Source organism: Littorina saxatilis, linkage group LG14, assembly GCF_037325665.1.
Source record: "Littorina saxatilis isolate snail1 linkage group LG14, US_GU_Lsax_2.0, whole genome shotgun sequence".
In the NCBI taxonomy this organism is placed as follows: domain Eukaryota; kingdom Metazoa; phylum Mollusca; class Gastropoda; order Littorinimorpha; family Littorinidae; genus Littorina; species Littorina saxatilis.
In genome coordinates this window covers 11,128,304-11,149,975 of record NC_090258.1, presented here as the reverse complement: position 1 = coordinate 11,149,975, position 21,672 = coordinate 11,128,304, and the positions used below count along the sequence as shown (strand labels likewise).

Sequence of the window (21,672 nt, the reverse complement as noted above, 5' to 3'; positions counted from 1 at the left end):
AAACACTTTCATCTTATTCCTTGTCGGTTCCTGATTCCAAAAACATATATATAGATATGATATGTTTGGATTAAAAACTCGTTCAGAAAGTTAAAACAAAGAGAGGTACGGTAAAGCGTGCTATGAAGCACAGGGCAACCGCTACCGCGCCAAACAGGCTCGTCACTTTCACTGCCTTTTGCACTAGCGGCGGACTACGTTCAGTTTCATTCTGTGAGTTCCACAGCTTGACCAAATGTAGTAATTTCGCCTTACGCGACTTGTTGTTTTATAGCTTGGCCAAAACTGTAGGAGAGTAAAACCAAATGTTGATACATTAGCCAGAACTGTCGGAGGCTTATAACAGGGTTTCTCAAAATTCCTACTGTTCTGCAAAGATTACGTTTCCTTTACTGATTATTTCGTCGTTTAATGCACAGATTTATCTATTTTGGAAATAATGCAAGGTTACCTTTCATACCTATAAGCAACGACAGGAACGGAACTCTTTTTTTTCTCAAGCATTTTGGATATCACTCTGAACGAAAGTGAGAACTCCGAACAGTACAAAACCTCAGGTCATGAATCATTAAAATTGCGCTGAATACTAATCCTTGCAGCTCAAATAAAAAGGTTGATTTCAGCCAAAGTCAGCAGAATCTCATGTTTTCGACAAAAGACTTATCCCTGCAAGCAACAACAGTGAGAACAAAACACTTCTTCAAAGCTCTTGAAGATCACCGTGAATGCTTTGCAGGTCTGTACTCACAAAACACTTCTTCAAAGCTCTTGAAGATCACCGTGAATGCTTTGCAGGTCTGTACTCACAAAACACTTCTTCAAAGCTCTTGAAGATCACCGTGAATGCTTTGCAGGTCTGTACTCGCAAAACACTAACAGCATGGCTTATTGCTTCAATGTTTTAGATCATAGTGAAATCCTCGATGGCATCCTACTGCCAATTCTTAAACTCACGAACATTTACGGCAAAGCTTACCTCTTCAAACTTTTTGGAGATCATTGTGAACGCTTTGAAGATGGTTTCTATGGAGCCAGTGACAGTGACGATTCTCTCGGGACATGACCCATCTGATATGTTGATTTTGGCGCCGCTCTGAAACACAGACAATCAAAACAATCTTTACAGAGTGAAGAAATGTGCGAGAGGCACTAAAAGCTTCCATCTTTCTCGTGCAAAACGTCAAGTAGACCATCTTGGATCTGTCCAGAATTGTACATACTTCCGCTTGGATATATACCCGAAATCATCTTCTACACCACCACAGATTTGTCCTGGAGGTTGTAGATAAGTGCATACTTCCAACCTTCCTTGGACACATATACCAAAATTCAACAGCTTGGCTTCTTTTTGTGTGTGTGGTGTAGAAGTTCTTGTGGAATTAGGTTTGCCAGGTATCAGTTACGAAATGAATTCAGCGAGAACTCCCACTCTGTGAACAAAGCAGCCAGAGTGCTCAGTGATGGTATAAGTCCAAGCGGAAGGGTGCTCTAATCCCATGTAAAAGCCTGGAAAGATCCGTGGTGGTTTACATGATGTTCACACGGAGGGAAAGGGTCTTTTAAGGTTCGCTGCACAAAACACGTGGCATGCCATGATCATGTTGACTCGGTTCGCTGCAATATACATGCATGGGGGATTCGGTTCGCTGAATGTTTTTGTCGTTAAGCTGTTTGTTTGGTGCGTGTGCAGTTCTTTGTTTTCGTGAAATCATGTTTACACACTGCATGCTATGATCATGGGGGATTCGGTTCGCTGAATGGTTTGGTCGTTAAGCCGTTTGTTTGGCGCGTGTACAGTTGTTTATTTTCGTGAATGCATGTTCTTCTTCTCCCCATTGTGTTCCTGCCAGACAAAAGATGGGATCTCTATGTTCTCGTTGTCTGTGTGCACCACGTGGCGGGTCGTTCATCTGTGAACATCTTCGCCGGTCACTTTTATACCCATCCGTTATACGAAATGAAGCGTAAATACCAGGACACACACACACACACACACAAATACACTCACGCGCGCGCGCGTACACAAATCACATGATCACACACAAATCACGCGCACAATCACACAGAGAGAGAGAGAGAGAGAGAGAGAGAGAGAGAGAGAGAGAGAGAGAGAGAGAGAGAGAGAGAGAGAGAGAGAGAGAGAGAGAGAGAGAGAGAGAGAGAGAGAGAGAGAGAGAGAGAGAGATACCAACCAACCAGCTGGAACTTCAAGCTTATAATCTATCAACACATGCATCTTTTTGGAACGTACGTAGATATCCATAGTCTAATCTCTTCCACGCATTCTCTCCACTTTCTCACTGACAGATCAAAAGCAACATACCTCTTCCCTGAATTTCTTGATATTATCCCCTTTCTGCAAAAGAAAACAAAGAACAGGAGTGTTAAATCAGACAAATTAAACATATATTATGTTTACATAACACTTGTTCCCACACTGGCAAGGAACTTGTAAACATATCTTTTGCTTATTCTGTCGACACCGTGTGTCATATGAGTACCGTGTGTGTGTGTGTGTGTGTGTGTGTGTGTGTGTGTGTGTGTGTGTATTTATATATATTTTATATATATATTTATATTTATATCTGTGTGAGAGAGAGAGAGAGAGAGAGAGAGAGAGAGAGAGAGAGAGAGAGTGAGAGAGAGAGAGAGAGACATCTGTATTTACAGAGCTGATGATATCAGCATCATTTTTGCTCTCTTGCAACCACCCTCAAATCGTGGCCTGGTTTCTGGATTAGCCGAAGAAACACGATTCCATGTTTCAAATAAAACAACAAACAGCTTAAGACATCAGACTTATAACAGACATTTAGAACAGATGGAAACTAGAGAAAGATAAACATATATGGGGGCCATCAAAACATAGGTCACATTAGGCAGTGGGATTCCCTGCCCGCCAAAATGCACTGACACACACACACACACACACACACTCACACACACACACACACACACACTGTGGGATATGAGAGAGAGAGAGAGAGAGAGAGAGAGAGAGAGAGAGAGAGAGAGAGAGAGAGAGAGAGAGAGAGAGAGAGAGAGAGATTTTGTTTTTAACGTTCCTTCAACCGATATCAGTGGCTATCAACCAGAAACCAAAGCAAATCGTTCATACACACCCAAAGAACTTATCTTCCAGCCAATCACGACAAGACAGACGAGAAAACAGAGAAAGCGAAGCCAGAGAGAGATGCATGGTTTTGATTAAGAAAGCAATGCGAGAGAGAATGTGACTTTCGCATTGCTGAACCCGCCGCCTTGTCATCCGGGCCACTCAGCACCATTCATAGTCTCGGCTAGCACGTCACAATGCTTTTATCATGGGCCCGCGTAAACAATTCGTCAGTAATCGAGAACCGTATGCTGCCAGACAATTATTCTGGTCAAGGGCGGAGAGTGCAGAAACATAACTCTACATGGAACAATGAGTGATAGGTACGAAACCATCTCCATCCGTCTGTATGCCTTCATTTTGTTGTCCTTTATAATTCATCCATACAGAAGACTGAAGAAAATAATAAAATTAGGACGGCCTTACCTTAGTAAGTGAAGAAAATCCAAAAACTCAGCCAAGCTAAGTTCTTGTTACTTATTGTTTGTCTGTGCACTGAAAAGGCCGTTGGGTCGACATATTTGTGGTTGTAACGTATTGTTCCAACAAATTACCTTTTTCTTCTTTTTATTTATTTAGTAAGTGAAGTCTAATTGTAGTTGTATCGACCACAATGTTGAGAGGAAAGAGAGTAGTCAAATCAGTGATTGCACTAGGCTATCCCTCTGTAATCTAGCATGCTAGTCACCGAAGAGAAAAGGTTCAGAATAGAAAGACAGACAAGAAAATAAAGTGCACCAAACACATCCACACTTGACGAAAACCACACGGTCAATGACGATTTTTCGCGATCGCTCTCACGTGACCAATTCCTTTCGGAATTGTGGGAGATGAAACTCAATAAGTTGCAGTATGCATGGAAGGGTTAGTAAGTAATCCAACACAAGTACACGAACAATCAGATAGCACAGGTACACACGTACTTCTGTACAGTATGCTGGAAAACACAACTTTTTGTATAGTACTTGACTGCTATCCTGTAAGAAAATACTGCACCTGAGAAAAACCCGTAGAAACGAAAGCCCCACAGTATGCTGGAAAACACCACTTTTTGTATAGTACTTGACTGCTATCCTGTAAGAAAATACCGCACCTGAGAAAAGCCCGTAGAAACGAAAGCCCTACAGTATGCTGGAAAACACCACTTTGTGTATCGTACTTGACTGCTATCCTGAAAGAAAATACCGCACCATTGTCTGGGAAAAGACCTCACGAGACGAAAGTAAGCGACACATACTCGTATGTGTTTGTGTACAGTAGTTAATTGCAACCATGGATGGAAATGTGTGAACAGGAAGAATGCGCCTTGTGACCGAGGAGACATGCATCTTGCCTGCATGATGTACGCGTGTCAAGTTGTCCCGTGGTTGACTCCTGATGCAGGGGCTCACATCCATGAGAGATGGCATAGGACAAATGTCCTGGACAATGCAAAAGCGATAGGACATTTGTCCCGAACAAAAAAAAAATGAATAGGACCTTTTTTTTCTCGCAACAAAACGTACACTAACAGCATGGTTTGGTCTGCTTGGAGAGACACATCGTAGCAAATCAAACCACTGTAAATTGGAAAGTACTGACAATTTCCAGATCAAATGAAAGCATAATCGGACAATGACCACTTTGTGACAAAATATCCATGAATGTCCGATGTCCGACGTGGATGTGAGCCCCTGCAGTGATGTCGAGGTACTCGTAACATCTTCTTGCACCCTTTTTACATACCACGAGTCATTCCTACTTGGAGCTATATAATCCATCACTCATCACCCTCCCCTATCCTTCAGCCCCCCCCCCTCCCACCCTCCTCCTCCAGCTCTCTCCCTCTGTATGGTATGTCTCTCTCTGTTTCTGTCTGCATATATCTCTCTCTCTCTCTCTCTCTCTCTCTCTCTCTCTCTCTCTCCCTCCCTCCCTCCCCTTCTGTTTCCGTCCAGCACCGGTCAGATTGATATCACCATCCGTACAAAGAATTTTGTCTGTTATGCTGATGAATTCCTTTCGATTTTGCGTGTCGCTTCTAATGTAAAGAATGTCTTGGTTAGCATACCTATATCAGTCCTTAATATGTCCCGTTTCGTTTGTTTCTTTCCATTTCTGTTTGGGATTCAGCCTTAGTATAAAACAAGAAGAGCAAACGCTCGATCGAGTCACTTTCGCAGTTCTGAATATTATATGAGGCATCAGATGGACAGGAAGAAATTGCTATTCACAACACAATGAGTCACGTTCACATAAAATTTGAGCCCGGTCACTTTTATAGTTTCCGAGAAAAGCCCAACGTTAAGTTGTGTGTTGCCGAACAGAAAAGGCTAGTTATCTCCCTTGTTTTTCTGATAACGTTCGTAAAAGGCTACAGATGTAAATACTTTGATGTAAAGAATAATCCTACAAAGTTTCAATCACATCCGATGAACTTTGTCAAAGATATAAAATGTCTAATTTTTCCTTTGACGCTGGCCTGTGACCTTGAAAAAGGTCAAAGGTCAACGAAACCATCGTTAAAGTGTAGAGGTCATTGGAGGTCACGACTAAACAAAATATGAGCCCGATCGCTTTGATAGTTTCCGAGAAAAGATATAAAATGTCTAATTTTTCCTTTGACGCTGACCTGTGACCTTGAAAAAGGTCAAAGGTCAACGAAACCATCGTTAAAGTGTAGAGGTCATTGGAGGTCACGACTAAACAAAATATGAGCCCGATCGCTTTGATAGTTTCCGAGAAAAGTCCAACGTTAAGGTGGTGTCTACGGACGGCCGGCCGGACGGCCGGACGGCCGGCCGGACAGACTAACACTGACCGATTACATAGAGTCACTTTTTCTCAAGTGACTCAATAATATGCGAGCACGTTCGCTCATGTTGGCAGTGAACGCTGTTTGTTGCGACCTCTACACATTTGACAAGGATTAGCGCTGCACTGATAAAGACAACGCGTGCGACCAATTCTCTTTTGCAGTTAGGTGCCCAGTTTGACTTTCGAACCGATTACTGAACATCAGCCCTTCTACCCCCCCCCCCCTCCTCCTTACCAGTCTCCTACCCTTCCGCCTTGCCGATGTATCCTTTGGCTTTCTTTCTTTCTGCTGATTCCACAAACATGCACGCACCTTGACATTCTGACCATTGCCGGTTTCATATCGTCTGCACCATTACCTCTAGAATAGTTCACACGTTTCTTTTGTGGTTTCTCCTTGCTCCGCCGCCCCCCCCCCCCCTCCTCCCTACCCTTTCCTCCGCTCCCTACCCATACCTCGCTACCCCATATCCCTTCCCTTCCTCTGACTCTTTCTATTTTCGTGTCCTTTTCCCATCTCGTCAAGTTAATATAATTTCCTTCGCCTTTATTGCGAAAATTAAGTCACAAGAACTCTGCTGTACAAAGTCCAACCAAAAGAGCTATAATCTCTTTCAGGAAATAAGTTAGTCACTTCTGTCCTAAGGCTGGATTCGTGGGCATTTCGGTCGACCAGCATGATCTAAACTTGGCCAAACAATTATTGCAACAATTTTCGCACGCTAAGAAAAGCATTAAAACGCAATTCATTTTAGTTGAACGTTATGCCCCAAAAGGTAATTATGTCAACTGTACTTATCATTTGTCCGATTGATGGTACTTTGTATAGGTGAACAGCTCAGATCATGGGTCAATAAAGTGTTACACAGATGGTCAAAATTAAAGTACAAGATATTGCACTGGAAGTGGTACTACACTGTTGCTTAGTGTCTGTATGAAACTACAAGGTGAAAATAGAAAAAGAAAAACACGATTCTTGACTTTGATGCGCTTTTTTCTGCTCGTAAACACACATTCTTCTACTCATCACAGCATGCCCCATTATTGAGTTTAAAACACCAATTAAATTTGTTTTGAATAAAACTCACAATTTTACAATAAGAATTTAGAGACCTGAATCAATTAGGTATATCATACTTAGTTTGACTTTTGCAAAACTAAGTAATTACACATTTAATTGAATCAGTCAGACAGACGGAGACATAGAGAGACAGACAGAGGGCAAACACAAATCTGAGAAAGAAACCCCTTTAAAAATGTTACCATGTTTGAAATGAAACATCGCAAGGTGAAGCCATAATTCATCACCTTTCAGTATGACGTCATGAGCGTTTGTTTGTTTGTTTATTTGTTGCTTAACGTCCAGCCGACTACGCAGAGCCATATCAGGACGAGGAAGGGGGGATGAAGGGGGCCACTTGTCAAGCGATTCCTGTTTACAAATGCACTAACCCATTACTTGTGTCCCAGCAGGCTTTAGTAAAACTAAATTAATACCTACTGGAAGATTACCAGTTTCCAGTATGTTAAAATAGGCTTAACCTATCTACTGCTGGACTTACATCAGAACACTAACAGATTAAACTATACATGAATCGCGAGACAAGCGGCAAGAGAAGAGATTTTTGGAAAAAATACAGGTGAATGAGCAAGAAGGCAGAAAAAAGAAAAGATTTCATGAAGAAAAAGAGAGCATGACAGGAAAGAGGAACCAAAAATCTACCTAACAGCAAACTAGAAAGCTCCTGCGGTTCCAAAAACAGGAGGGACCTTTAATTTCATAACCGCAGTGCCCCACTGCGGGACGTCATGAGCGTGTTCCACACTTGAAATGACGTGCTTTTGGAGCTTGGAAGTATAATTTCCATTCAACGATCCGAGTTTGTTAAGTTTGAGCATATTTTCAACGTCAAACACCATGAAACTATATATATTTGGAATCAGAAAATGATAAGGAATAGATAGAAGTTGTTTTTAAGTGTCTTTTTTCATAAATAAAGATAGTGGTTATTTATCGGTTTTCTTCATTTTTAAGCATAATTATCAATACAAAACAACAAAACTATATAGTTTTAGATACAGGACGCAATAGGGAATACACCAATATAAATTTTCTGTTTCAAATATTAGTTTTTAAAAATGTAAAAAAATGACATATTTCGAACAAACATTTCAATAACAAAACTTTAAGTGACCAAGCTGAAATGCAATCCCATAATCCGGCCAAGATCTGAGATTGTGTGATAAGAAATTCGATCAAATTGATGAAAAACTGTAACTGTGAAAGTGCTGCCTCGACCTTTTGGCAAACGATAAAATATGACGTCATCAAACTGTCCTATCAATAAACGGAAAAAACCTTCTATGAGAAAATCCAATCAAAAATATCCATATCAAATTTCATAAAGATCCACTCAGTATATTATGAGATATGATCTGCAGTGTGAAAAAAAACAATCTCACGCCCATAACGCAACTTATTTGGTCGTGTTCTGCCGATACTATAATGTTTTTCTTTCCTAAAACACACTATAATAGTAGCCCTTCCCAATGTCTATGCTAAAACTGACTTGTCTGTGTTGTCAATGATTTTGCAACAGTGTGAGAACAAAAAGTTTAACAAATCTCACGCCCATAACGTTGTGACACAAAAACTCATTTGGTCGTGTTCTGCCGATACTATAATGTTTTTCTTTCTTAAAACACACTATAATAGTAGCCCTTCCCAAATGCAATGCTAAAAATGACTGGTCTGTGTTGTCAATGATTTTCTGCGAGAATGCGATCTATCTGTTTGTCGCAAAGACCGTGTGACACGAAAGTTATGAGCGGAAGACAAATCTGCTGAGTGCAATTACGTTTCAGAAGATAGTTGGTTAAAACAGTTTATCACTCAGACACGCAAAGGAACACTATAACTTTATTATTCAGGCCATATATTTGCTTTCCTTTGTCATGTATGAAAGCACTGGCCTTGGTTGAAGAAAGTGACCTGACGCTGTGCAACAAATGTGTCGCCATTTTCCGCCGTGTTTTGTAAATAAAACGTGTTTACTACCCACACATAAAAAACGATGCTGTTGGTTCTTTTTATTTTCTTATTGTTTGATTCATGCTTAGCAGTTTAGTATGCTTTGTTTTCTTCTCAATTCAATGGATGGCTATAAAATAAGCATTTAAATGTGAAGGTGTTAACATTACCCATGATCTGAGCTGTTCACATAGGCATCCCGTGACAGCCTGTCAAACAAGGTCACCCCTAAAATCGACCTGACAAAAACCATAGCCCCGTATTTTAAAATCTGCAAAAAATCAGAATGTTCCGGCGCGCTGTGCTCGGTGAGTTGCGCTTTTGTGACCCGCAGCGAAGGAAGCACAGGCCAAGGTCAGTTTATCTCCACGGCTACTGTACGCATTACCAAGGACGGTGATCGATACATTTTCTTGCACGTTCCCATCTCCATCAAATGTAAACCAGCACTCGGATCTGCCTCAAACTTTGGCACCTATTGCCTCATCCATTTTTTTGCTTAGCATGCAAAGTCACGATGTTTTAACCTTAAACCCTAAATTAATATGAATATTTGTTTAGTTCTTTCGGAAAATGTACGTAATACAACACGCTTATTATACACATTCGCAAAAGTAAACACCGATTTAGGTCAGCCTATTGGTCATAACTTCTGAAATTTCCAAAGCAAATCATTGAGAACTTGAGCTGATATGGCTCTTTGGGTGGAGGACCCCCTCAAAAATGGCCGTAAAACGTGCCTTTTTGGGCCTCTGAAACGGTTGACACCTACTGCCTTTGACAAAAGGCTACATAAAGACTAGAAGTCAGGTGCATAAAACATGTTCTGAACAGGAAATTGAATGGCCTTTCCAATGGTTGTCACAAGTGTTTGGTTTGTGCATATTCTTATTTTTTTTGCAGATTTTAAAATACGGGGCTATGGTTTTTGTCAGGTCGATTTTAGGGGTGACCTTGTTTGACAGGCTGTCACGGGATGCCTATACAAAGTACCATCAATCGGACAAATGATATGTACAGCTGACATAATTACCTTGCGAGGCATATAAAGTTTAACTAAAATGAATTGCGTTTTAATGCTTTTTTTAGCGTGCGAAAATTGTTGCAATAATTGTTTGGCCAAGTTTATTTCAAGGCCACCAGGTTTCCTTTCATGACCACCTTTCATGGAACCTTTCATGACCATCTTTCATGACCATTTTTCATGACCACCTTTCATGGAACCATTTCATGGAACCGTGACTTTACTTTGGTTAGCATACACTTGACAAAAGGAACCTAACATTCCGTCGTTTTGTTTGAATAACGGACCTCCCATCCTCCACACCAATGCTTCGAGCGATGGTACTTGTAATAGCCTGCTATTTTCATCTGAGGAAAGCATCACCATGCATCATCGTAAATAGCAAAGTAAAGACAGGATAAACAAGCGACATCATAACACGGCCGTTTGCACATGGTTGGCAATGGAGCGTGAAAGTGCCAAGTAAACAACAGTAACACAGCTAGCCTCGCACCCGTGCCAACAGCCACGGTATGATATACATGTATGTCTGCTTTCCAGCGTATGATATATATGTACGTATGCTTCCCAGCGTATGATATATAGGTATATGTCCCACTCTCCCGCTCCGCAATGGCCATCATGGCAGCTTCTCCCTTAGACTAGAAGTAAAGACGATGCAGACTTTTTACGGGGAAAAAGAAGATGGTTTCTTACTGCTATGGCAGGAGTAGATGTCCCTGTAGTTTTTCAGTGTAAAACTGTAGAAAGCTTATTTTACATACGCAGGGTTTCATCAAAATAATTGAAACTCAAGAGTGCGGTTTGTATGTCACAGTGAAGTTCGAATCGTTGCGGATAGAAGGCTTGTTTCGCCTGTTTCCACCATCATCACTATAAAGCTAAAGTGGTGTCGTGGGCTGTGTGCTTGTTTTCAAACCTACTACCGCTGCGTGTTTGACTTGGCACTTACACCTAATTTCTTTATTTGGTGTTTAACGTCGTTTTCAACCACGAAGGTTATATCGCGACGGGGAAAGGGGGAGATGTGATAGAGCCACTTGTCAATTGTTTTTCACAAATAAAAAATTTGCTCCAGGGGCTTGCAACGTAGTACAATATATTACCTTACTGAGAGAATGCAAGTTTCCAGTACAAAGGACTCAACATTTCTTACATACTGCTTGACTAAAATCTGTAAAAAAAATTGACTATATTCTATACAAGAAACACTTAACAAGGGTAAAAGGAGAAACAGAATCCGTTAGTCGCCTCTTACGACATGCTGGGGAGCATCGGGTAAATTCTTCCCCCTAACCCGCGGGGGGTTTACATCTGTCATCTGCCCTACAGGCACAACTCGGCTCACCTTCAAGGTCGACAGTTTGTTGGACTTTGTCCGAGAATTACACCCCGGTAGCGTGCATTGGTTTAGATAATAGTGCCAAAGAAAAACACGCGAAACGCTTAGAAAAATCACAGGGTTTTCGTTCAATGCTAGCCCACTTCCCGCCCTAAGCTAGACGACTTTTCAAACACCTGGTATAGGAGCGCTTGGAGCTTAGTCACATCTGAAGAACGTTCAATGTAACCTGTTACAGAAGCAAATCGACTCAAACAACAGAAACGTTGAAGTAAAACTACCATGAAACTTATACCATGAATACAACTGTTACTTCTTTCTTGTTCTTGTTCTTGGAATTCATCATATCATAACACGAACTTGAACAACACAGCAATTTAGCTGTCAGATCAACCTGTCTGTACACCCTGACATCTCTTTCCGACCTTAAAACACTGACAGTAATGTTGCTCTCGCACGTGCATCAAAGCTCTTCGCGCTTGTCTGAACGTCTTCACGTCTCACCGCCAGCGATGAGGAAAACTACAGCAGAGAACAAAGACATGTTTGCTTTCTGAGTTATTATTTATGGCACCCCACCCGCGCCGTCCTTCGGTGCATGAAGGTAAGTCGTTACCACTGAGCTAGCTGTAAAGTTGCTACACAAAACAAAACGGGACTGTAGAAGCAATGTTGTGGGCTTAAAACTAATGATGTTTGGACGTTATACCTGATCATGTTTAGGTACTGTCCTCATTCCACCGGAACTAGTACTGCTGAGTCCATATCCCTTCCCCCGCCATAAAGCAGGCTTAAATGGGGATCACACACACACACACACAACACACACACACACACAACACACAACACACACACACACAAAACACACAAACACACACACACACACACACACACACACACACACACACACACACACACACACACAAAACAACAAAAACCCAGAAACACACAAAAAAACACCCGCAAATCGTATTTTAATTTAAGTTCAGTAGAAAATGTCGGGTCGAATAAATATGGTTCATAGACATAGACAACTTTATTATCTCAACGAGGAGAAACTCAGGTATGGTGTATACAGCATTACAATAAACAACAATAAATGCCGATATTGTCTCCCCTGTCAATGACGTGGCATGTCTAAAGCATTACGTTGAAGACTCCACAATGGCAACTGTATCTCACTGTTTCTCCCGCCCTAACGGCATTTGGAGAGGCAATGACAGAATATTGGAAATGGTGGTCCCCGCTTGAGAATGAGAAGTGGATCAAAGAGCATTTGGAGAGGCAATGACAGAATGTTGGAAAGGGAGTTCCCCGTTTGTGAATGAGAAGCCACAAAGGTAGGATCAAAGCTGCTGCCAAGCTGGCAAGCAGTTGACAGCAGTATGGGGTAGTGACAGACACACAACACGATTCCTCTAACTACATCCAAAACAAAACAATGGGTTGCTTTGCAAAAATGTAAAGCCATGCACTACTCCTTTTAAAACCGACGTTCCGACCTACACAAGAGGCACATGCATCTACCCGAAGCTAGGCAGTATGGGGTAGTGACAAACTAGTGACAAACACATAACACGATTCTTCTGACTACACCCAAAACAAAACAACAACAAAACCAATGGGTTGCTTTGGAAAAAAAGCCTTGCCCTACATACCCCTTTAAAACCAACGTTCCAACCTATGCAAGAGTTACATGCATCTACTCGAAGCTATGCCAATAGGCAGCAACAAAGGGTATGTGCTCCGGACTGTAACATCGCTAGTTCCGTCACATGTATCTACTCCAAGGTACGTCCATAGTCACAGCTCCTTGGTGTAGGCTCTCCAGACTGTAATACCCCTGGTTCCGTCTCACGCATCTACCCGACATTCTGCCCAGCAGCAGTTTAGGGTGCGTTCTCCAGACTTTAACATCGTTAGTTCCGTCACAATCATCTACCCAAAGACATGTCCAAAGACACAGCTTCTTAGGCTAGCTTCTCCAGACGGTAAGATCGCTAGTTCAGTTAAATGCAGATGTACTCCGAGGTATGTCGCAAGCTACACCCCTTGGGGTGCCTGAGGAAACTGCTCCGAATACCATACACAGGGCACAAGACCAACGACTATGTTCGGAGCTTCGTTAAGAGCAGCGTGGGCCCCTAAGAACCTCTGCTGGAAGTTGGTGTGGTCCGTCCACATCACAAGGCATGACGCCCTCTCCAAAACCATCCTACAAGGCACTGTCGAAGGAGGACGCCGACGTTGGAGACAACGGAAGAGCTGGTCCAACAACGTTAAAGAATGGACACAGATGAGCTTCCTGACCTCCTGTCGACGGCCCCCAACAGAACAGCCCGGAGAAAGGTCTCTGCTGGCTCCTGACCCCTCCTGTCCCCCCGACTACTGATCCAGTCTGGTGACTGATGATAATGATGGTGATGATGACGATGATGATGACGATGATGATGACAAGGACGATGATGATGATGTCAGATGATGATGATGATGATAATGATTACAAGGACGATGATGATGGCGATGATAATAATGATGACAAGGACGACGATGATGATGCCAAGGACGATGATGATAATGACAAGGACGACGATGATGATGATAAGGACGATGATGATGATGATGACAAGGACGATGATGATGATAAGGACGATGATGATGATGACAGCTGGGGTAGCCTCTCCATCCTTTACCGGAAGGTACGTCACAAGCCAACGCTGCGCATGGTAGCTTCTCCAGACGGTAGCGTCGCCATACTTCCTTGACATGCACGCACTCGAGGCGTATCTAGCCTGCTCGCCATGTTGTCCCAAAAGTAACACGTCTACTTGTCAAGGCTATCGAGCCGGGAGGCGGAATTTGTAAACGCATCTCCAATCTCTCCTCTATTTAGCGGGAAAAGGGAAGCAATCGTAGATAATCAGGGGAGAGAACACGGCCCTGAAAGCGATAAGAAGCCACAACTATCAAAGAGAGCGGCTGGAAGTTTCAACGCTTTGACGTATCGTTCGCAGATAGCAGGGAAATAACTCTTAACGGGTGAAGTGAATCTTCTCTTTACCTTACCCTCTTACCTGCCTGCTTCGTTTTCTTTTTTTCTTCTTTTTGTCCGCTTTTTTTTTTGTTCTCCTTTTTCTTGTGTTTGGTTTTGTTTTGCTTTAAACTGCTTTTAAGCTTCAAATTCTCTTTGAACCTATCCTCGTACCTGCTTTCATTGCTCTCAAGATTACTTATGAGTGTCTGATTTCTATGCCAAGTATTTAATCTTTGCGTTCGCGCAAATGCATTTCACACTCACAATGTTAGTGAACCGAGACAGGTAGCGAATACACTCTTTGTTTATCAGAAAAAAGTCAACATGATATTTGTGTGATCTAGCTAAAAGATTGGAACGAAACTGAACAAAGAAACCTACTAACTAGTGTGTGTGTGTGCACGAAAAAACCAAATCAGCTAAACATTCAATGCTTTCAGTTTCCTATCCCCCCATCCCCATATCTTACCTCGCCGACATATTGCAAGCGAGCATCGTCGACGATTTTGACATTAGTTTTATTTATATCATAAGTGCGTGTTGGCCTACTTCAAAGACCACTGTAATGAAAAGTTTAGTTTTGTCAATAATTAAACGTTCTAATAACCTACCATTCTTTTTATTCAAAATTCTGTGTGATCTTAATATATAACCTAACTTTTTTCAGAAAATAAAAATAAACCTTCCAAACTTTAAAAAATGTGGCACAGGTGAATTTTTCACCAGAAACGTCTTTTGGTAAAGCTTTTAAAATAGCAACCACGCTGAATTTTACCTGTAAACCCACAGGTGTGCAGTATACCCAAGAGGTGAAGGAAGGTGGGGGGGGGGGGGGTTAAGAGGTAGGTGGAAGCAGATGGGGAGGAGAGAGGGGTGGGGTGGGGTGGGGTAGATCAGAGAGAACGCCAGAGCAACGGATTACAGAGCTGAAGTGAAGACCTGATGGACTTATTACCTGTGCCGTAATGAAAGTACGAGTGTAAGACTTGACTACACAGTTTTAATTGCCTCCACATATTGCCGCCTGGTTTCACTGTACAACCCCTTAGAGAGAGAGAGAGAGAGAGAGAGAGAGAGAGAGAGAGAGAGAGAGAGAGAGAGAGAGAGAGAGAGAGAGAGAGAGAGAGAGAGAGAGAGAGAGAGAAAGAAATGAGAGAGAGAGAGAGAGAGAATGAGAGAAAGAGAGAATGAGAGAGAGAAAGAGAGAATGAGAAAGAAAATGAGAGAGAGAGAGAGAGAGAGAGAGAGAGAGAGAGAGAGAGAGAGAGAGAGAGAGAGAGAGAGAGAGAGAGAGAGAGAGAGAGAGAGAGAGAGAGGATCCATGCTACGCTGTAAGCTCGGGACACCAAAGTGTCTTTCTTTCTTTATTTGGTGTTTAACGTCGTTTTCAACCGTTAAAGGTTATATCGCGACGGGGAAAGGGGGGAGATGGGATAGAGCCACTTGTTAATTGTTTCTTGTTCACAAAAGCACAAATCAAAAAATTGCTCCAGGGGCTTGCAACGTAGTACAATATATGACCTTACTGGGAGAATGAAAGTTTCCAGTACAAAGGACTTAACATTTCTTACATACTGCTTGACTAAAATCTTTACAAAAATTGATTATATTCTATACAAGAAACACTTAACAAGGGTAAAATGAGAAACAAAATCCGTTAGTCGCCTCTTACGACATGCTGGGGAGCATCGGGTAAATTCTTCCTCCTAACCCGCGGGGGTCTATTTTTCACCGCACTAATTTATTCTGTACATTTAAACATGCAGGATGCTGTTCTCACATTCAAGTTCTTTTGAGAAAAGAAGTCGGCACTGTTGTAACAATCCTGCTATATCCCTGTTATACACTAAAAACCCAGAGAACTTCTGTTTTGCTTGCAAATTGCATGTCTGCACTAAATTGCATGGCACTTGAATTTTCTGGGGACACTTTTCTCTCGAAGTGGAGTTCTCTTGATGAGATAACTTCGTCAGAACCGCTCTTCTAGATTCAAACTCAAGAAACCATATCATGTCCCTTGTATTTCGCTAATATGCCTTCCATCAAAAGTATGTAGGGTAATAATCTACTTAAGTCTAGCTTACCCATGCAAATGTACTGAAGTTTTCCTGTTGACAAGAAAACAGTAAAGTACTACGTTAATAACGCGCCTGTTCGACACTTACAATACTATTTTTTTGTTGTATATGAGTACATGATTATAGCTGCATTCTACAATGTCTGTGAGAATGTCCATCCCAGTCTCTTGATGAAAATATTCTGCAGCATGTGCTCTCATCTTCTTCATTCGCAAATTTCTGTGTTTTGTCTTTTTCCTTTTATTCTATTTTAGCAATTACACGCGGTTGTTAACCAGAAAAAGCAAGAGACGTGAATCAGAGTAAAGGGGCTGTTTCCAGAGTCATCTTCATCTGCAAAACCACCAATTTTACAGCGTTTATCGGTTTCCCTCCTCTCTGTTCTCTTACGTCATTTCTTTTGCCTCTTTTCTCTCCTCTTGCCCCCCTCCGCCCCCCCCCCCCCCGCCCCTTCTGTCTCCCCCCCTCCCCAATCCCACAACCTCTTTCGACGTTAATCGGTCCCTCTTTCGACGTTAATCGGTCCCTCTTTCGACGTTAATCGGTCCCTCTTTCGGACTTTCTTCTGTGTCCCCTGCACCTCCATGTAACGTCTTTTTCTGTCTCTCCTCTTCCTATTTCTCCTCTTGTTGTTCATATTTATTTCTTCAATGTCCCCCTCCCTCTTATTATTTTTCCATCTGTTCTTGTGTGTTCATCTTACTTTCTTCTTTGTCCCCCCCCCCCTCCCCTCTTCAGCTTAATGATTCAATATCTTTTTGTCTGTTTATCTAACGTTCTTCTTTGTCCCCCCCCCCTCCCCTCTTCCGTATTTTCTTTCTCCTTTTCCATCTCTCCTCTTGTCTGTCCATCCTAGTTCCTTCTTTGTCCCCTTCCCTTCCCTCTTCCATCTTTTCTTTCTCCGTTTCCATCTCTCCTCTTCTCTGTCAATCCTAGTTCCTTCTTAGTACCCTTCCCTTCCCTCTTCCGTCTTTTCTTTCTCCTTTTCCATCTCTCCTCTTGTCTGTCCATCCTAGTTCCTTCTTTGTCCCCTTCCCTTCCCTCTTCCATCTTTTCTTTCTCCGTTTCCATCTCTCCTCTTCTCTGTCAATCCTAGTTCCTTCTTAGTACCCTTCCCTTCCCTCTTCCGTCTTTTCTTTCTCCTTTTCCATCTCTCCTCTTGTCTGTCCATCCTAGTTCCTTCTTTGTTCCCTTCCCTTCCCTCTTCCATCTTTTCTTTCTCCGTTTCCATCTCTCCTCTTGTCTGTCCATCCTAGTTCCTTCTTGTCCCCTTCCCTTCCCTCTTCCGTCTTTTCTTTCTCCGTTTCCATCTCTCCTCTTGTCTGTCCATCCTAGTTCCTTCTTTATCCCCTTCCCTTCCCTCTTCCGTCTTTTCTTTCTCCTTTTCCATCTCTCCTCTTGTCTGTCAATCCTAGTTCCTTCTTTATCCCCCTTCCTTCCCTCTTTCCTCTTGTGTCTTTGGTTTCGCTCTTTCCATCTCTACTTGTTTATTTTTCTTTCCACATCCTTCATCTCCTCTTGTCCCTCCTCTCACTCTAATCCCCCTCCTAATTCTACCCTAATTTCTGCCACTTCGCCTTCTTGGCTCTTTCCTAATTCGTGCCACTCTCTTTTCTCCGTCTTTTCAATTCCAGTTTCTCGGAACACTGTTGTTGTCGATTCTTTTGAACGTACTGTCGACCGAGACTAAGTAAAAGAACATCTTGCAAAAGAGGCCCCAGCTTCAAAAGAGGGAACCCACAGAATGGGGAACAAAAATGATCAGCGACTCGAAACTTGCACTGGAAGAGTGACCTCGTAGCAGGCCTCTAAGTGCTCGTATTTCTATTTCCCAAGGCTTGGTAGGATTGAGAGAGATGCACACAAGAAAAAGTCAGGAAAAGATGTACTGAGATAACGTTCGATAGCGGGAGACGGATCAACCACCGTCTCTTCATTCCTATTTTTCCATTCCAAACGAAATTACACAACAATACAGAGTTTGACTAATACATTGCCACATGTGCGATTTGATCTTCGCTTTGGCTTCTATGAACACATGAGCGATATTCGAGTTATAATTATGTCCTTTGCCTTTAAGCGACAAAGTTGTTTTACATATTCGTTAGTGACTTGGAGATAACCTGCGTTTTCCTCAGGGTCGCCTCAAAGGTGTTACTCCGCAGGTCATTTCATTAATGAACCGAATGTCTTAGCCTTTCAGACCATGCGTCCATCCAGCCTACCTTGACTTTATCCCAATAAACCATGCGTCCTTCCGGACTATCTGACAGTCGCAACAAGCTCATCACCGAGATGCAGCGTTTTCTGCACACCTAATTAAGTTTCCACAGATGCCTGAAACATCAACCTACAAGCTACGACCAAGTCAGCTTGACATGCTTGGGCCACTACTCTAATAAAGCCCGTAAACCAATAAGTGACCGATTATCTGACAGTCACAGCAACCTGCAAACCAAGGTGCTGAGTTTCCTATACATATATATATTTATATATATACATTATATTGTCCACAGCTGCTCAAGACATCTTATCCCAGCATATAACCACGTCATGTCCCAAATAGACACTAGTTTTGGGGACAGAAAAACCAAGTTAGCATAGCATAGCTCAAGACTCTAAGACTACGGACAAATCCTGTATCTACTACACACACTTTTCTTTGGTTACGGGCGGCGTTTGTCCGTCACAACCACAGAGATATAGAATATTCTATATCTCTGTGGTCACAACTCTATCGCAACACGCTCACACTCCTGCAGCCTCTCTGACCCATCAGCGTTTCCGAGCCTTCCTAGTACGGTCCACTGTGTGGTACGGTCCACAGTATGGTACGGTCCACTGTACGGTACGGTCCACAGTAGGGTACTACTCCTCCAGGCTCTGACGCTCTCAATGCCCCCCCCCCCCCCCCCACTCAAACTCTCCCAGGGGGTGCTGAGTTCTTCTGACAACGCTTCTTTCGTCCGCACGGTGAGATCTAATTGGTCCGAAGTGCTCCTTCGCCTGAGCCCTCTTGAATACAACTCACGATGCTTGCTACACCTGGCTTTATGCTGGACATAATTAGTGTTGGTTTTGAAGTTTGCCTGCGAAAAAATAAAAAAGATAATTCCTAACCTACCTCCCCCACTTTTCAGTCCAGAATAACCAAATGGGACATCAAAGACCACTCCCAGCAACCTCTCTTTCCTCACCTCCTCCCCCCCTCTATCTCTCTCTCTCTTTCTTTCTCTCCCCCCATCTATCTCTCTCTTTTTCTTTCTCTCCCTCTCTCTTTCTCTCTCGCTTTCTTTCTCTCCCGCTCTCTCTCTCTCTTTCTTTCTCTCCTCTCTCTTTCTTTCTCTCCTCTCTCTCTCCCTTCTCTCTCTTTCGCTCCTCTCTCTCTCTCCCTTCTCTCTCTCTTCTCTCTCTCCTTTCTCTCTCTCTCTTTCTTTCTCTCCCGCTCTCTCTCCCTCCCTCCACCCTCTCTCTCTCTCTCTCCACCCTCTCTCTCTCTCTCTCTCTCTCTCTCTCTCTCTCTCTCTCTCTCTCTCTCTCTCTCTTTCTCTCTCTCATTCTCTTCTCTCGGCCTGAAACTTTTTGGCATTTCCTTATCCCTCCCATCGCGGCTCCCTGTTCCTAGAGACCAATTATATCGCAAGTGTGGAAAGGTAAGACGGTCCTTTTTGTATTTCAATCGATCGTAGCTGGAATTCAGACGAGGGGATTTAACGCCTGTTGTCAATGAAAAGGCAAAGCAAGACAAGGCAAGACTAGACAAGACAAGGCAAGACAAGGCAAGACTAGACAAGATAAAACAAGACAGGAGAAAAAGACAAACTAAATCAGGCGATACAATATAGAGGTAAGTCAAAACGAGAGAAAACAAAACTCGAAACGAGATTGAACCAGACAGGACAAAACAAAAGAAGCACCACGACACAACGAAGAGACAAGACAAGCCAATACAAGACAAGACAGTAGGACGAGACAAGACCAGACAGGATGAGCTAAGAAATGATTAGAATCAACACGACAAGACAAGACAGTAGGATGTGACAAGACCAAAACAGCAGAGATGAACCAAAAGCAAAGCAGTACATATCGAAACGAGAGAATGCAGACAAGATGATAGCAAAGACAAAATCAGACGAGACAAGACAAGATTTTGAAAGGCACGAGAAAAAAAGACTTGATTGTAAGAAAGAAAATATGTACTCACTTTCCCGATAATACTTCCAACTTCCTGCAGACAGAAAAAGGTACCATTAGTAAAACGCCACCACAAAAAAATGAAACAGTAACGACTAGAAATAAAGGCAGACATTTGTGCAAATAATCATAATCAAAGGCAGTGAACACACAATTCTATCTATGTCTGATCTACCACGTACAGAGAAAGGCATGATAATTTTCAAGAAAAGAATCAATGCAAACAGCAACGTAATGTTAAAATATATCTTGATTTGTTGCATCGCAAATAAACTGCAAAACCTCTACCCCCCTCAAAAAAAAAAGAAAAAAAAAGAAAAAAAGAAAAGAAAAAAAAAGAGGCAAACCAGCTGAAAGGTTATTATCACAGGAATGAAGGGCAGATGGGGCAGAGTCTTCCGACACAAACAAATAAACAAGAGAAGAGGGAATCTTCGTTTCACCGATACGAGCACCCCTGCTGGGCGCCCTTGATAACACACAGGTCTTCAAAGGCCTACACGTACCCATTTCATCCGAAGAGCTCCCGTGTGATGATACACCATTCATTGGAATCATCTTCATTAGCTTCCATCATCCACCAAACTCACTCTATCGCTTCGCCCCCTCTCACCCCTGTGAGGCCTACTCCATCCCTATCCCTTAAAATAGCATTGCCAATGAATGTTCTCCTCTGGAGCTGCCCCCAAAAGAAAACCCTGATACTCCAACAATCAAAGCCACCTGATATACTAGAGTGACCTGTAAGTAATACTCGCGATACAGATTAAAACAGTGTCTGATTTAGGTGAGAGAGGAGAAAGTAGGAAATTGAAGTGGGGTGTGTGTGTGTGTGTGTGTGTCTGTGTGTGTGTGTCTGTGTGTGTGTGTCTGTGTGTGTGTGTGTGAGTGATTATGTAAGTAAGAGAGAGAGAGAGAGAGAGAGAGAGAGAGAGAGAGAGAGAGAGAGAGAGAGAGAGAGAGAGAGAGAGAGAGAGAGAGAGAGAGAGAGAGAGAGAGAGAGAGAGAGAGAGAGATTCCTCACATTCTGATGAACGCACTTTCATGCAACACGACGA

General features: G+C 42.6%; 1 protein-coding gene across 11 annotated transcripts in view; it reads right to left on the bottom strand.

Annotated features, from left to right (window-relative positions):
- Positions 1-21,672, bottom strand: part of LOC138947097 (poly(rC)-binding protein 3-like) — a 121,009-nt gene that overhangs the window by 48,639 nt on the left and 50,698 nt on the right. For all 11 annotated transcript variants that reach the window (XR_011449547.1, XM_070318543.1, XM_070318541.1 and 8 more), the window contains exons 3-5: positions 20,625-20,648; positions 2,324-2,356; positions 977-1,093 (exon numbers count right to left, since the gene is read on the bottom strand). Coding sequence is in view for 10 of the 11 variants with exons in the window: in XM_070318543.1 (XP_070174644.1) it covers positions 977-1,093; positions 2,324-2,356; positions 20,625-20,648 (174 nt within the window). In the remaining variant the exon portion in view is untranslated. The remainder of the gene's footprint in view (positions 1-976; positions 1,094-2,323; positions 2,357-20,624; positions 20,649-21,672) is intronic.